Source organism: Typopeltis vanoorti, chromosome 6 (genome assembly GCF_054136105.1).
Source record: "Typopeltis vanoorti isolate ZY-2024b chromosome 6, IOZ_Tvanoo_1.0, whole genome shotgun sequence".
Taxonomy (NCBI): Eukaryota; Metazoa; Arthropoda; class Arachnida; order Uropygi; family Thelyphonidae; genus Typopeltis; species Typopeltis vanoorti.
In genome coordinates, this window is record NC_143554.1 from 44,910,900 (window position 1) to 44,929,460 (window position 18,561).

General features: G+C 36.1%; 1 protein-coding gene across 2 annotated transcripts in view; it reads left to right on the forward strand.

The window, feature by feature from the left end:
* The window catches only part of Ubr3 (Ubr3 ubiquitin ligase), a 542,232-nt gene that overhangs the window by 433,716 nt on the left and 89,955 nt on the right, over positions 1-18,561 (forward strand). For both annotated transcript variants that reach the window (XM_090394146.1, XM_090394147.1), the window contains exon 29: positions 13,844-13,941. In XM_090394146.1, coding sequence (XP_090250272.1) covers positions 13,844-13,941 — 98 coding nt within the window. The remainder of the gene's footprint in view (positions 1-13,843; positions 13,942-18,561) is intronic.

Consider the following 18,561-nt stretch of genomic DNA (forward strand, 5'->3'; position numbering starts at 1 on the left):
AAAAGATCAATAATTTCCTAACTTATATATCATCATCAATTTCCTGCTATGTACTTAAGTGATGTTCAGGTTACTATGACAACACTACATGATTAACTTTACATTATTATTATTCTCCTATCCACAATTTTCTTTCAAATTAATCTATTACTTGTAAACACTCTGATATTGTCATATCTAACATTTTGTTCTTCTAAGGCAGTTCTGACTGAATCAATCCATCGACCTTGATCTTCCTCTTGGTCTCTTTTCTGCCATCTAGGCATCAAAGACCGTGTTTTATTAACCTTTCCTCACTCATTCTATTTAAGTGGCCATACAACCTTACATTAGCTCTGCTGACACATTCTTGAAAGCTGTCAAGTTCCTTTCTAATATCTTCATTTTTAATATAATTCTTTCATTGATATCATTTGTTCACTCCCCTAACATTTCTCAGAACCCTCATATCTGTGGTCTCTAGTCTTTGATCAAGTGCTTTATTTCTAACCCAACTCTCAGATCCATGACATAAAACTGGTTTGAGCACGGTCTTGTATACTGTTAGTTTGGTGTTTTGGCTAATTTCTGTCTTATTCCATCAGCTGGCTACCTAGTATACCTACTTTGCTTATTCTGTTGTCTATTCCAGATTTAACCTTCATTCTACACTAAAAACTGTGCCTGAATAGCTGAAATATTTTATTTGTTCTGTAGGATTTCCATTCAGAATAAAGCTGAAGTATGTTCCTGCCAATTTTCATAGTTTTGGTCTATTTTTTTATTGCAACTTTTAATGCCAAATTTGTTATGGATGTTATCCATTTTAGTTATAGAATACTGCAGATTTGCACTGGATGTATTTACGAATAACACAGTCTGCAATAAAGCTAACTTTAATATCTCTGATTTTAATATCAGGTTTATTGTCACTCTCTTTCATAATGTAATCCATATAGATGATGAATAAGAGTGGAGATAATGTATGTCCTTGTCTTACCCAAATCTAGATTATGGATTGCTCTATATAATGTTCCATTCATCCCATATAATTGTAGTGTTTTGAAAAGCTTTTCTCTGAGCACCTTGTCACATGCCTTTTCCAGATCTACAAAACTTAAGTTCAGAGCCTTGCTATATTCCCATGATTTCTCAACTATTTGTCTTAAAGTGAAAATCTGATCTTGACTACCTCTATTTGGCCTGAACACTGCTTGTTCTTCTCCAAGTTTCTTTTCCATAATCTTTCTCAACCTCTTTTCAAGTATGCTTGCATAAATCTTACCTGGAACAAGTAGAGAAATTCCTCTGTAATTCTCAAATTCAGCTTTATTCCCTTTTTTTATAGATGGAAGGCCTACCAGCACCATACTCCAATCATTGGGAATTCGACATTCTGTCAAGGTCCTCTGAATTATGCAGTGTAGCTATGGCAAAACTTTTCTAATTCATACTTAAGCATTTCTGGTCGAATATCATCTACTCTAGCTGCCTTTCCACATTCAAGTTTTTGATGGCTTTTTTCTATCTCAATTATTGATATGTAGCCATCTTTGCATTCCTCTTGAAAATTTTCTAGTACAGTTCTGTCAATGCTTGGTTCATTTAACAGTCTTTCAAAGTAATTATTCCAGACATCTAGGATATCCTTACCTTCAGTTTTCACCTTTATCATCTTTGAATTCCTTTACAGTACTTATTCCTCCATTTCTAAGATTCTTCGAAATCTTCCCATGACTTTTGTTTAGTTACTTTTACACATACCTTTGTTCACTTAGATTTTTCTCCATATTAGGGCATCTGCTGATTTATTGGCTAGGAAATTTTGGTATGCTTTCTTCTTTTCCAGGGCTGCTTCCTTAACTTCTTGTGTCCACCATGGTGTTCTTATTTTTCTATCCTTGCAGACAACTTCACCACATACCTCCCTAGCTGAATCATTCATTACCTTCTTCAGAATTTGCCACTGAGACTCCAAGGTTTGATTCTTGTTTTCAGTTTGCCTAACATACAAAATTCATGCCAATTTTGAAATGCCATGCTTGACAGATATCACCATCTATGAGGAGCTTAGTGTACAAGTTTCAACTCTCTACTTGCATTCAGTTGGAGGCACTCATTTGACTAACATGTGGCATACTAAGTGGCTCTAATGTCAAAAATTGAGTACCGTGCTGTGATAAAGTTTTTTCCATCAAAGAAGGGCTTTTTCCAAGTGCTATCAAACAGCGATTGGATGGTCCAGTCGCTGTTTGATAGCACTTGGTGTTTGTGAAGAAAGTTCTCCTTCATATTCCACTGTGAAGGAACGGGCTAAAACCGTTTCGCCTAGGAAAAGAGAGAGAGAGCATCGAAGATGATCCTCGTAATGGTCGGCCTGTGGGAGTGATGACTGATGAAAATATCTCTCTTGTTGAAGAAGAACTGATCAGTGACAGACAACTGAAGCTCAACGAAATCTCAGCAAGATTGGAGCTTTCTATAACAACTGTCTTTCGCATCATTTTTAGAGCTTTGCCAAGGGAATCAGAGAGAAGTGCTGGAGTCCAGTATCACCAGAGATGAAACCATGGTCTTTTATTATGATCCTCTTTCCAAAAGTGAATCAATGCAGTGGCGCAAACCAGGTGAACACTGCCAAGAAAAGCCAAGGTCACTCAGTACGCTAAGAAGATCATGGCAATAATCTTTTGGGATTGCCGAGGAATTCTCTTGATTAACTTCAAGGAAAGAACACCACCGTAATGCAGAATATTATGCTTCACTCCTGCACAATCTGCACGATGGTCATAAAGGAGAAGAGACGAGGAATGCTGAGTCATGGCGTTAGCCTACTTTACAACAATGCTCCATACAGTTATTGTTGCAAAGGCTGCAGTGGAGAACTGTGGCTCTCAGGAGATTGAACCCCAGCCCAGATTTAGCACCCAGTGACTACTACCTCCTCTTGAAACTGAAGAAAGACCTTTGAGGAAGGAAATTTGCAGGTGACAATGAGGCGAAAGATTCAGTTTTAGGCCATTTTGCAGACAAAAGTACTGGCTATTTTTTCAAGGACATAGAAATGTTAATTCAAAGATGTGAAAAGTGTGTTGAAGTAAAGGAAGATAATGTTGAAAAGTGACACAGTTGTTTTTGTTTCTCTATTACCTCTAAAAGTTAGTCAGGCTGTAAACTTATGAAACCACCCTTGTAAGTCTTTTTGTCTAGTTCCCCATTCTGATATTTGTCCACATCACTGTACTTGATATTACCTACCATTCAAGAAGATTATCTTCATATTTAGTGTTGAATACTATGGCTACTCCCTCTTTTTCCTGATTATTATTGCCAGAATATAACATTTTGTATCTGTCACTTAGAAAGATCTCACCTGTTTTTGTCTTCTTTGTTTCAGTCACGCCTATTATGTCGATCTGGTGCTTATCCAATTCTGCTAGTTCCATTTCTTTTCTACTGATGCTTCCTACTTGGATAGTACCAATCTTGAACTCTGTTGATGTTGTCTTGGCACATGTTCTGGGATTTGTTCCAGTAGCCAATTTTTTGATGTTCGCCCTGGTTTCCTGATGAAAACAACAGGGGGCCTTGATTAACTGGGCAATGTCCCAGCCAGCATGAAATTCTGTCATGCTCTATCATAATTTTACATTGTGATTTAAGCCAATAAGATTAAAATTGGCCAGCTAAATCCCAAATTGCCAGCTCATCCCAGTTCATTCAGTATCCAGGTAGATACCTAACAGGGTGCACCACAAGAAGGTGAGGATTGGACATTAGGTCAGAAATCTCCGTCGATTCTCTGCATTCTTTAAAAGGCTACGTGGAGGTCTTCTCCCAATTATACATCTTTAACTCTTAACCCCCCCCCCCCCCATATTCAGTTAAGAAATATATTTATTATTCTCTGATAAAATGTTGTCCATTGCACAGTCCCCCTCAGTGTGGGGCAACTGTTCATGGTGGAGGGGAGCTCTCAGTGATGGTACTGGCCCTTTTTATTCTCTCTTTTTCTTTGCTTTTTTCCTCATTCTGTGCTCTACTTCTCCTGAGTCTTTTTTACTATCCTTTCTTCCAGACCACCATCACTAGGATCCAATGCCCTGCCACTGTGTTTGCCTAGTAGTTTTGCACTACTTTGGCCTCTGCTTTGGCAAGACAAGTGGTCCTGGATGCACAGCCAAGATCATTCGGCTAGTGAGCTTGCCTGCAAGCGTCAGCATTGTTGCAGTAAGTCTGTCACCCTCGTGGTCTGGTATTGGGATCCCAGCTTTACTGTGGCATAGGTATTGAATCTTGCGGTGTTCCACTCCTGATCACACTCATTGCTTGCCATCGGTGGGTGTCCATGTGAGGCTGTGTGGTAGGTGGAGAGCTCTTGCTGCAAACCAAAACTCTTCAAGTGTGAATTCTTCATCCTCAAACAAATTCAGGGGCCCTAACAAACCAGCCAAGTACTGATACCATGCATATTGCATTTGGTAACAGAAGTAAGAAACAAAAGATATATGATACTAGTATAAATGTAATTCTCGTAGAAAGGCTTATACATTGATTATACATGATTATTAATTAACTTAAGGAATTCACAACGTACACTAGAATATAAATTAAATTAAACTTTAATATATATTTCCAGTATTTCGGCAACATCACGTTGCATCTTCAAAGGAACTTAAAATAAAGACACGTGCATGCAGGCACTACACACAGTAAATGAGGGCGAGGAAGCTATTGTTTCTCCTAAAAGTCCCTATATAGGTATTCTTGGCCGTTGGGCTGAAGGTGTCCTAATCCATCAGAACTTTTAAGAGAAACAATAGTTTCCTCAGAAATATATACACGAAATAGTTTCCTCACTTCATCCTCATTTACTGTGTGTAGTGCCTGCATGCACGTGTCTTTATTTTAAGTTCCTTTGAAGATGGCAATGTGATGTTGCCGAAATATTGGAAATATATATTAAAGTTTAATTTAATATATATTCTAGTGTACGTTGTGAATTTCTTAAGTTAATTAATAATCATAGTTTAAATGTACCAGTGTTTTTCATTCATGCAGTAGGTGAAAAGCCAATTGGGAAAATGTCAGCCTTCTTTATTCAAAAGGGTTTAGAAGGACTGGCAGGATCTCTGAAAACTTTTAAGAAATTATGTTCTGGTGATATCCTTATGAAAACTTCAACATTCCAAGAAACTACTGAGTGCGACATCAATAGGTAGAATATCAATCTTCTCATAAAACACTTAATTCTTGGAGGGGGAGTGTTATCAGAATGCGATCTCCTTTATGTTCTTGATGAGGATATATGTTCAGAGCTTAAAGATCAGGGAGTGACATCTGTGAGGCACATCCTGATATGTAGAGATGGTCACCTCATTCCAATCAGGAACATCATTCCTTACTTTTGATATACTTAACCCTCTAACATCTGTAAAAGTGGGATATCTCAATTGTTCTGTTGCAGCATAGATCCCTAATTCACTAAGATGAGAAATATGGGCATGTCCAGACTGCCTATCGGAGCTCTACCACCTGTAATAAATCTTGCTTTACAAAAAAAAAAAAAAAAAAGAGTTAAATGTGTTAACTGTCAAGTAGATCATCTAGCTTACTCTTGTGTATGTCGGAAGTGGAAAGATGAAAAAGAAATACAAAAAATTAAAACAGAACAAAATATATCACACCAGGATGCAAAAATGAACTTAACCACCACACCTGTTCTGAGATCATCTTATGCTGAGAAGGTGGCAGCTAAGAAAATGTCAACAGCATCTCAAACACATATGTCTGTTCCACCATCTGATAATTTCACTATACCTGAACTTTATGATCACAAGTGCTTTTGTATTGAGTGCATCAATCACATGATCTACAGCCTTACTCCATAGACAACTTCAAAAATGGTTCTATTCGATGAGATATCACTTAAAGACAAACCACCAGACATCTGCACAGTAAAAATGGATACTTCAGTATCCAGTGAAAGTAATTTCAACTTGCCTGACACATCAAATGTATTGAATATTTTACCAGGGGAAGAGATGGACACTGGCTATCCATACTTCCCAAAAACAATTGATAAATATAAATCTGACAAAGATAAGCCTCAACCTCCTGAAAACTAGACAATTCTATGAAGCGAAAGCAATAGGAAAAATTTTTACAGTGGAACTGTTGTGGATTTTGCCCCAATATCGATGATATCAAGATTTTGCTGCAGAAACACAAACTTTTCAGCTTCTGTCTAAAGGAAACATACTCAAGACCCAATGTGAACCATACTTAAAGGAATTTCACTGTTGTATGCAAGGACAGAACAGGAGATGGTCCTGCTCATGGATTAGTAGCTATCCTAGTGGGCAGTCATACTCTTTTCCATCGTGTCCAATTTAATACTGCTCTGGAAGCAATAGTGATTTGCCTGTCCATGGCTTTCTTATTGTAGTATATTCAATTTATATACCACTGAGTTAAATAAAATCAATCTTGATAACCTTATCTTGCAACATACTTCTTAGGTGACTTTAATGGTCACAATACTCTGGGGTAGTGCCAACACAAATAGACAAGGTTGTATCATTGAATGAATTCTTGACAATAATGGCTTCCCCCTTTTAAATAATAGACTCAATACTTTCTTCCATTTGCTTACACACTCATATTCTACATTCTATCTTACAATCTGCTCCCCTTCAATTGCTCATGTGGGATGTCGAAGAGAACATATACGCAATCACTTTCTTGTTCTTTGCACAATGTCTTCACACGAACCATGTTTTCCTACATGGATGCCCATATGGAAAATGGACCAGGCTGACTGGAGCACTTTTTCCCATCATGCAAAATTTAATATTGATACAGTCAATCAAACACCTATCATTGAAGTAGTAAAATATGTAACAGATTGCATTTTCCAGGCAGCAACAGCCTCCATTCCAAGAAAATCTTAATTTCTACTCTGTCCAAAGCTTTGGTGGAACCCAGAATGCCAGGAAGCCAAAAAAAGATCAACAGAATATGGGGTATATTTAATGGGAGAATTTTGCCAGAATCTCAGCAACAGCTTCATATCCTTTGAATTTTTAATATTGACAGAGCAGCAAGAGAAACAAAGGCTAAATTTTTCTACCAATGGACTTGAACCATACAATCAGCTATTTGTTAAGGAGGAACTAAAAAGAGCTTCTTTACTATCTCGCCCTACCGCAATAAGGCCTGATGACATTCATTATGAAATGGTAAAACTTCCAATAGACTCAATACTTCCTTATATATGCCTACTTGTTCATATTCTGCAATCAGTCTTACAGTCTATGCCCTTTCCATTCTTTCACTGCTCATGTGGGACAGAGGAAGAGTTTTTGGATTCTTGGCATAAGTCAGTTGTCATTGCTACCCTAAAATCAGGAAAGGATCTGATGCAAGCAAATAATTATTGACCTATTGCTCTGATCAGCATCTTTATAAGATATTAGAGAAAATGGTTAATGCCAAACTTTTCTGGTATTTGGAAAGCAGCGATCTTCTCTCCAATGCGCAGTGTGGCTTTCATAGACATTGTTCAACTTTAGACCATTAGGTCCATTTAGAAACTTGTATAAGAGATGAATTCTTGAAGCAAGAATATCTGGTTTCAGTTTTCTTTGACATGGAAAAAAAAAGCTTATGACACATCCTGGAGGTATGGCATATTAAAAGACTATAATCTAGGTCTCAGAGACACCTTCCTGTATTAATTAAAAACTTTTTGTTTGGGAAAACTTTCCAAGTTTGAGTGGGAAGTACACTATTGTGGCCATATCATCAAGAACAGGGTGTTTTCCAGGGCTCTGTCTCAAAAAGTGTAACACCTTTTTTGCTATCAAAATTAATTCAGTCACTGAACAGCTTCCTCCCATTGTAGACAATGTTCTATATGTTGATGACTTCACAATTTACCATTGCATTCTATCTTCTACTGAATGGGATGCAGGTTGATTTTCATTCCTTCGTCTTTATTGTGTGCCTATACTTTCAGAAGCTAGATTATGGGTCTCAAGTCTGTAGTTCTGCAAAGCAGAATAACCTGTGACTGTTGGATCCATCGATCATCAGGGTATATAGATAGCTACTGGTGGCTTTTGCACATCAGCAACTCAAAATCTTTGTTGAAGCAAATGAACTAGCTTTATCACTTAGACAGAAACAGTTTCTCTTAATTATGCCCTAAAGATAAAGTCTCTTCCAGATCATCCTACATGGACTAGTCTCATTTCTCTGCATTGTGAAGCTCAGTATCACACACATCAGATTGTCATACAGTCCTTTTGACATCTATTAAAGAGACTATGCAAGCTGCAGACATGAATGCTGACAACTTGCCTACACAAACATAATAGCATCCTTCTATGGCAGATTAGCACCCCCATCCTGCAGCATCTCACTTTTTCTTCTACAGAAGTCGCATACTCCATTTGTCTACCTGCAATTGTTTAATGCACACAGAGCAGCCCACAACTGATGGCTCAAAAACTGAAACTTGTATTAGCTGTGCTGTTGTGTTTCCTGACATTAGTATCTCCAACCAGATCCCACCTGATTGCAGTAATTATACAGCAGAATTGCATGCCATTCTGTTTGTACTTGTGCATATAAAAGAAAACCACTACCAAAAGTGTGTAATTTATACAGACTCAGTTGAGCTCTTTACAGACTGTCTCCTCTCCTATGTATAATTCACATCTAGTACTATGTGAGGTGTTACACCTGTTGTACAAAATGAAAATCCTTAATTTTGATGTTTATGCTGATTCTGGCCACATTGGAATTAAGGGAATGAGACTGCAGATGCAACTGTAGATCAGCTCATATGTTTTCAACATACTGTTTAACAGTACTATATACTGACTACACACACTTTATATGATCAAAGCTAATTGCTCAATAGCACTCATCATAGCAGGAAGCATTGACAAACAAATTACATGACATTAAGCCTGAAATTAAGCATTAGTATTCTAGTTAATGTAGAAAGAGAAGAGAGGAAGTTGTTCTTGCTAGGCTCCACATAGGTCGTAGTTATCTTATACATTCTTATTTACTGAGGACTGATGATCCACCTGTGTGTTAAAAATGCAACACATCTTACTATTTATCACATTCTAGTGGAGTGCTAGCACTTTACATGAGAAAGGAATGAAATTTTTACCTATCTAGCCAAGCCATATACACTGTGGCAAATGTTATCAATGTCGCACAGCTTGCAACATGTTTTTTACTTTTTATGAAGAATAAATTTGTACAAACACATTTGACTGTACTTGTGTGTGTGTGCATGTAGATACTGCATTGCTTAACTTAGTTTTTGTACATATATATTATTTACTAGTTGATCTTTGACTATTTATGTACTGCTGTTACCTTTGCTATAATTTTATTTATATGTTCAGTAGACACTGCATTGCTTAACTTAATTTTTGGATATACATATTGTTTACTGATTTATCTCTGACTATTTATGTATTGCTGTAACCTTTGCTATGGTGGTAACCAACCACTGCATAGATAAAATTGCATTTCATTGCAAAAATAAAACAAACAAATTGAACAGCAAATTGCTAGTGATAGCCATGAATTTTTTCTGTACATTGCACTGCACTGTGCAGAAAAACATCCCATTTCAAATTTTGGTTTGCTATTCATCTAAATGCAAAATAGAACGATAGAAGCAGTATGTTGTTTGTACCTCTGTTTCCTTTGGATGTGCATATATTTTCTTTCATATTATAAGCATTCTCTATTAACCTTCTCATGCATGAATTTTTATATTCATTTATAAAAAATTATAATGGCATGATACAGTACTATTTAATCTTACAGTATTACCATGAATTCATTAATTTTGCTAAATTTATGTCCTGTATATGTAAAAAATGATATCCTCAGATGAGGATATCATTTTTTACATATTTCTCTGGAAATGACTTAGAATAAGGAATTTATTTTCATTAAAAGACATTACAAGTATGACAAAACAGATTATAAACAATTTGTATTTTGCTGAAACACCGCATGAATGATCAAAATTTGGATTACTTAGTACATACAAAAATGTAGAACAATTAGAATTTGCAGTAGAGATATGTAAATCAAGAATAGTCGTATTCTCTTTGCCTCATTTTGTATGGAAAGACTGAAAACATTCCAGACAGAACCCTACATCTACCACAGATATGTCTTGTTTTACTCTTGCAATGTACATCTCTGCAACGATTGGCACTAGCACATTACTACTGCCATCACTCATGTGGCACAGAGTGAGTTTTGCATTTCTTTAGTGCTGGTGGTGTCTGACTTGAAGGGTGTCCTTGTTTCTTTGTACCTAGCTGAGCTAAACCTTGATATATCAAAGCAGTTGCCACTCTTGATTTGAATTCCAACAAATCCAATTTTTCTTTTTCTTCCCATTTCCAAATGATCGTTGCATTACAAACAAGTAAGTTCAACATACGATAAAAAATTCTCGTATACCATCGTTTCAGGACAGGTGCATAGTATTTTTCTTGTGTGTGCGATTAAGGTTCGACGCCTTTCCAAAAAGGTTTTTTTTTTTAATAAAGTGTGAATAAAACAAACAGGAAATGAAAAACAAATGAAAACCACTTTACAGTATAATGTTATACTGTAAAGTATAACATTATACTGTAAAGTTTTTGTAGCAGGACTAATACCTACGGATTAGTCCTGCTGCAAGAATGTTTTGCATTGCACTCGAGAGTTCGCTGATTATTTTGTGTCGCTGACGCCGCCCTAACAGCCTGCTAATATAACAGGCTGAAATGTCGAGAAGAATGAGTTATCAGTAGTAAGCCGACTTTTAGGACCGGGCCACATGCATCTGATCCGATTAAAATTAGGATACGGCCCTTACACGGAACTCAACAATTAATCATAAGTTGATTTATGATATATCAAAAAATAAAGAACTATTTTAGGTATATTTTTGTAAATTTTAATCAAAAGTTATAGTGATATAATCGGGTCCAGGATACAATTTCAGAATTTGTTTGTTCGTTTCCGGGAAGATCTGAAGGGGCCCGAATGGAAGACAACATACATTCATAATTATATGTACATTCTGTACCATTCGTTGTTCGTTTAAACTCTTATCTCATATTTTTTGTCATCTTTTAGGTGCCTTTTCTTCTGCAGTGCCTGTGTATATTGCACACTTCACACACGCCACCAGCCAGGCCTGCATCATTTCGTTTGTTCCTGTATCATTTCGATACAAAGCCACAAGAGAGTCCATAAGGTCCACTCCACCCATATGTTTGTTATAAACAGCTATGCTGCGAGGTAGTGGAATTTCGACATACTTTTTTTCTTTCTGGTTGAACCTCTGACACACACTGACTGGCTCCTTTCCTAAGTAGCTAGATAGCGCATGTACTGTTGCTTTATGAACCCCTCTAGTGACAGTAATGCCATCAGAGGACGTGGTAACTGACATATTTCCTCGTCCCATCTTCTGCAAATCCTTTTCAGTTTCTTGTCAGCACCTTGAAGTCGAATTCTTCTGCATGTACCCACATAATAAATATCATCTTCCTTTAGTTTCTTAATTAGGGGGATGCTCGTGAAGAAGTTGTCTGCATATACCTTGAAGTTCTTACCAGCAAGATCATGGCAAAGCCTAAGTACTACATTTCACTTGCACTGGATGAGCCTGAATTTTTTCTGCCAGGATCTGCACCTACATAAAGATCAAAACAATATACGTAGCCTGAAATGCCTGCCCTCACTCACGTTTTGAAACCCCGTTTTTTGGGTTTCTTAGGTAAGTATTGTTTCAGTTGTGAATGTCCCTTGAATGAAATCATCATCATCTCATCTGCACTCTGAAATTCTTTTGGGCTGATAGCAGCATGGAATGTTTCATAAAACTTTTGCAGCACTGGTCTTATACATATTGCTTTGTCTTTATTGTTGGTAAGTATTGTGTCTGAATCAACAAAATGCAAATATTGCCTTATGTCCTCCCATCTGTTCACTGGCATAGCATCAGCTATAACATCCATGCACAGGTCCATGTTCAGAAGACCAATACTGCCTTACATGTGGGTATTTTATGTATGTCATGACAAGTACAATTCCAAAGTAAATTTTGAGTTCAGTCAGTAAGTGCTAAATTATCTTTGCCTTTACAGCATGCATACAGATTAGTTTGTTTCACAATTTCATTCATCAGTTCATCTGGAAGCAGCTGGAAAAATAATCTACAGGGCTCTCTCTGTGAATATTTACTTGGTGTTTTACTCTAAACTGTGGTTCAGTACCAGCAAAGGAATTATCTTTCTCACTAAACCACACTAGTTGTCTCTGCAATGACATATGACCACAACAGCTGTATTTTGCACACTAGCTGAACTTTGAACGTTGTGAGTCTGACCAAAAGGGGGAAGGACACTGAACATCGCTGTCTTCACTTGAACTGTCACTCTCTGTAGAATCATTTTGTGGCTGCTGGTATGTAGGATCATCATCAGAATCACTCAGCTCCAAACCATCATCAGATCCTCCAACAGTTTTTCAATCTCCTCTTCAGTAAGTCTCTTGTGGTAATGGGCCTTTTTTATGCCTGATGGACCTGGCTTTTTGGTTATCCATCTGCAAAAGAAATGATAATGCCAATTAACACCCTTAGTATTCATTTATGTTTGCAAAAATTAAATAAATAAAATTGTAAAAATATTGTACAAGAACTTTCTGACCTCAAACTATTTGCCGCATAGATTACCTTACAAACATATTGTTCTCATGTGAAGATGGGGGGGTTGTTTTCAAGTTTGTTTTATGAATATGGTAGTAAACATGAACAAATTAAATATTTACACTTCATCTACAAGGTATAACAATATATAAAACCATACTAACCTTTCCAGAAGACTCATAAAATCACCAAATTCAAATCAACAAAACAGCAGCTTTTCACTTCCTCCTTGATACCACCATGCACTGCAGAGAGATTGGCATTTCTGTAACTCTATTGAAACTCCTGCCATCTGGTGTGGTTTCTAAGACCACTTTGGTCTCCCCAGATGAGGACTACATGCATACAGTAGCACTAAATTATGAATGAATAATTATTATGAGGGAAAATATATTTGTCCTCATATGAGGCCCTTATGCAAGAGAGGGTTACTTTTAAGAAACCAATATTTCATATTCCAAACAAAAGTACAGTTCAATCATTTCTTTTCTTATCTTTTTTTTTTTCCCATCAATAATTTTGTTTTTCTGTTTGCATTATAAAGTAACACCTTTTAAAATGAAATTTGTGACATAACCAAGCACACTAGTAACAAAATCACATATCTCACACATAATAGCACCACTTTAACTTGTACATTGCAGGTAAGCTCTAGTGTGCAGAAAATCCACTATCTGAAGATGTTTTTTTTCCAAGCTATTTGGATGACATAGAGTTCACTATAATTTTACAAAGTACTGCAATTTGGTTTAGATATTTAAATCTCACCTGTGTGATTTTTTTGGTTCTGTTCAAGCATTTTTACCATGAAAATGTTTTATTAGCCAGTGAGGGACACAGTAAGTAATTATGACTTTCGGGGTGTCTGATCCATGTGTGCATGGATCAGACACCCCGAAATGCATGTACGTCATGCATAATGCATCCTTGTATAAAGTGGTATGTGATACAAACTGAGCTTAATGAAATTTCACTAACTAAATGCTATCAAACAAACATTTAAAATAATACACTGTATTTATTGTTGCACATTTGTTTATTAAAGTTAGTTGATAAAATATCATTTAATGCAGCTTTTTTAAAATTGCTCATTTTTTGGTATATTTCTAGTCTTGCTCTTTTAGAAAGTGAAGTGCCCCTTCTCTTAAGAGATTGTATTGCCCTGTTGATACAGTTGATGTTGACTCTTCCTCTCAATGTTGATAAAGGTATTCAACTTATGAATTATTTTTATAAAGATATGAGGTAATATCTTTTTTTTGTATACAAATGCAGAAACCTTTATGACATTCTCGTGATTTTAATGTACTATAGTTATCTAACTATAGTACATTAACTACAAACTTGTTGATTAATACTGTATGTGTGTTGAACAAGAAATTTAAAAAACTGGAGTGGAGGGATCCTGCTTTAGAAACCAAGCTTGATCATTTTGGAGTTCATTATAATACCTGTAGTATTATACTGGGCATTGAACATCATCTATCACCTAAACAAACCAGACCAATGAATTGTATGGAAATATTGATTTTCATTTCATTACAGGAGTCATCTTTTCTAATAATATACTTTTTTTTTTTTTTTATTAAATCAACATTAGAATCAAGTTTTACATGAATTCCAATCCTCACCTGTTTGTGGTGTGCTGAGGGGATCATTAATATTGAACCCGATCTTCATAAAATAAGAACTGCATCTAGTGCATATTTTCTTTTATGTTTATCCAAAATAGAGTACAATTTTGTAGTTGATCTTTGATGGAAATGGCATGAATTTGTAAGGAAAATGTTGCGGGTTGCTCTTCTATCCAAATCTATCCAAAACAGAATCCATCAAAAATCAACTACAATTTTGTAGTTGATTTTTGATGGAGATCGCAAAAATTTGTAAGAAAAAGTTGCTCTTATAAAATACATTTCCATTTGAGACATAGCCTTCCAAAATTTTTAATTTCCTAAGAGAGTTTTTTTTTTTTTTTTTGGAAACAATGCTATCTTTGTAATTGTCCTCGATGATATTAGCATGTGCTAATATCTAGCAGAATATTCAAGCACCATTATAACAGTTGATGTTAATTGTCTTCATATGGATGGTGCACGAATATTGTGATCTACGAATACTATATTATTATCTATCTGTATTATAGATAATTATAGATAATAATACAGGTGAACCTCTAAGGTTCTTTGCTGCAGGACCAACTCATCCATGTTCTGTCTCTGGGTTGCTTTCCAACAGGCTTCATCTTGTTTAACCATTCTCTCCTCACCCACTCATTTCACATGTCCAAGCCATCTCAATCTGCTTGCTCAAATCTCATCAACTAGAAGTGGGGATCTATAGGGTTAATATACACCCTCTGTCCAAAAATAAACCGAACTTTTCGAAAATAGAAGAAACTAATGGCGCCATCTGTTATATCTTTTTATTGTTGAAAGCAGCAACCTTTATTAGTGTTGTGTCAACTGTTTATGACATTTGTTTCATTAGAAGCCGGGTTATAGTGCCAAGAGTGACAGTGTGTTTTGATGAACAGTCAGTCGTCACGATATTCATGTCGTATGCGATGAATTCTCGCTATCAATCACTTCAAAACTTCGAGATAAAACTCACCATTGACTGTTTGGCCAGGCGGAATGAATTCTTTGTGTTAATGCCCTTGGAATCGTAGAAACAAATCATCATTGTCTTTACTTTTGACTTTTCCAAGTGACTTTTTTTCTGATGCCGCTCTTCTGGTGGTCTCCACCTAGCACTTTGGTGCTTTGTTTCAGGCTCGTACTCAAAACACCATGTTTCATCAACAGTAACGATCGTTTCAAGGAAGTTGAAAGTTTATTTTTCACTTCGTTAGAGTATAATAAAATTAGTTTAATCCTTTATCCAAGTGTGAGCAAACAAAGTTTGCGCCTGAAAGTATCTTCAGGACTGGGGTAAGGTGGTACAACACCAGGGCAACTCATTGCAAAGGTGGAGCAAGCTACCAACACTCCTATCTCAGTATCTCCTATAATGCAAAACACATCTCCTTGCGGATATGTCTAATGTTATGCATTAAGGGAAGGGCCACTACCCAGACTAGTTTCGACCTTTATTGAGGTCTCTTCAGTGGGAGCCAGGCCCAGAGGTGGAGATACCAGGCAGAAGCAATGGCGAGGTCATCTTTACCTATAGGAGTTGCCAAATGGTGTGCCACCCTTTTTTAATAAATTACTCTGGATTTAGAGAAAGATGTTGAAAGTTTATTTTTCACTTGGTTAGAGTATAATAAACTTAGTTTAATCCTTTATCCAAGTGTGAGCAAACAAAGTTTGTGCCTGAAAGTTGCCCTGGTGTTGTACCACCTTACCCTAGTCCTGAAGATACTTTCAGGCGCAAACTTTGTTTGCTCACACTTGGATAAAGGATTAAACTAAGTTTATTATACTCTAACCAAGTGAAAAATAAACTTTCAACATCTTTCTCTAAATCCAGAGTAATTTATTAAAAAAGGGTGGCACACCATTTGGCAACTCCTATAGGTAAAGATGACCTCGCCATTGCTTCTGCCTGGTATCTCCACCTGTGGGCCTGGCTCCCACTGAAGAGACCTCAATAAAGGTCGAAACTAGTCTGGGTAGTGGCCCTTCCCTTAATGCATAACATTAGACATATCTGCAAGGAGATATGTTTTGCATTATAGGAGATACTGAGATAGGAGTGTTGGTAGCTTGCTTCACCTTTGCAACAAGTTGCCCTGGTGTTGTGTCACCTTACCCCAGTCCTGAAGATACTTTCAGGCGCAAACTTTGTTTGCTCACACTTGGATAAAGGATTGAACTAATTTTATTATACGTTTCAAGGAAGTTTGAGTCCTTATGAGCAGTTTTAATGAGGTCATTGCAGTGTTCACGATACATTTTTTGGTCGTCGGTCAACTTTGGGGAACAAATCACGAATTCAATTTACGAAGCCCAAACTCTTGGTGAAAATGTTGTGCATAATTGATTTTGGAATCCCCAATTCATCTTCATTCAATCTCAAAGATGATTTCGGGTTTTCTTTGATGAAAATGCACTTTTTGGATGTTAACTTCACTCACTCCGGTGTTTAGACAGCCTGGCTTTTCGTCGTCAAGTGTCTGATGACCACTTTGAAATTGCTGAAACCACTCATAAACTTGAGTATGAGATAAGCATTCATCACGTATGTTTTTTGAAGCATCTGATGCATTTTGGTAAAACTTTTACCAAGTTTCACACAAAAGTCAATTGCAGCTCTCTGTTTGAAACTGATTTTCCGACAGTTCGTCAAAACACGCCGTCACTCTTGGCACTGTAACTCGGCTTCTAATGAAACAAATGTCATAAATAGTTGACACAACACTAATGAAGGTTGCTGCTTTCGTCAACAAAAAGATACAACAGGTGGCGCCACTAGTTTCTTCTATTTTTGAAAAGTTCCGTTTCTTTTCGAACAGAGGGTGTAGTTCTTGATTATGTCTTCTTCTACATTCACCTGTTGTATTATCTCTTACAGGTCCATATTGACTTTTCTGAGGATTTTATTTTCAAAGATCTGCAGCACTTTTGCATCTTGGTCTGCTATGCCCCAGATTTCAGCTCCATATAAAACAATAAGTCTAATGATTGTTTTGTTTATTTCTGTTTTTACTCTGCCTGAGAGAATTTTGGAAGATAATAAACGATGTAATGAATGATAACATCTATTAGGGGCATCTATTCTATCATTTATTTCATCTATACTAATTTTATTATCTCAAATAATCAATGTTCCAACATGTTTGAAGAAGATGATACGCTTAAAGTTCATGTTTTCAATAGTAAAATGGTCATTTTCCCCTTGACCGTTTTTCTGTATATATTTAAATATTTAGTTTTATCCTGATTAATATGTAATCCCAATTTTTTTCAGCAGCATTTTGAGTTTTCTAAATGTTGTTTTAATATCTGTAGCAATTTTTTCAATAAGGCATTTGCATTATCCTAATATTATTATTCTGTTACCTTTAAATTTCTCGAATCCATTATTCGCAATATCTTTTACAATTTCTTGAATACATTTTTCTAATGCTAAATTAAAAAATGGGTGAAAGACATTTCCTTTCTTCAATCCTGTCTTAACATTAAAAGGTTGAGATCTAATTCCATTAGCTAATACCATGCTTTGACTGTCAGTGGTGTGAATTTTGATTAAATCTGTTATCTTATGAGGTATTCCTAGTTATTCTAATTCTAATAATCTAATATTCCCCAAAGGCCTTCTCTATGAATGCATATCATATGCTTTTCTAAAGTCTACAAATAAAATATGGACTTGCAGATTATATTCCTTTTTTTTTTCTAGTATCTTAAGTGTAAATATTTGGTCAACTGTTGATCTATTTCTTCAGAATCTTGCTTAATATTCTGCAATATTTTCTTCAGCATAAGGGAAGGTTCCTTTTAGTATAATATTAGATAAAATTTTGTAGCCTGCTGACAGTAGCAATATTCCCTCTGTAATTTTCACATTCATTTTTGTTTCCCTTTTTATATACTGGAATGATTAGCAATTCTTTCCATTTTGCGTGTATCTCTTCTTTTCCCATATTAAATTTATGAGCTTATGTATTATGAATGGTTTGTTCACTATCCCCATATTTAATGAGTTCAGGTACTATTCCATCAGTACCTGGTGTCTTGTCTTTGAGCTGCTTTATACTTTCAGCTAGTGAAGGTTTAATTATTTCTGGGTGACAGTAGAATAAGTATTCTGTTTGAAAGACACAGTAGGTTCATCACAATTTATGAGTTTGTTAAAGTACTCTCTTCACCTGTTTGCTGTTT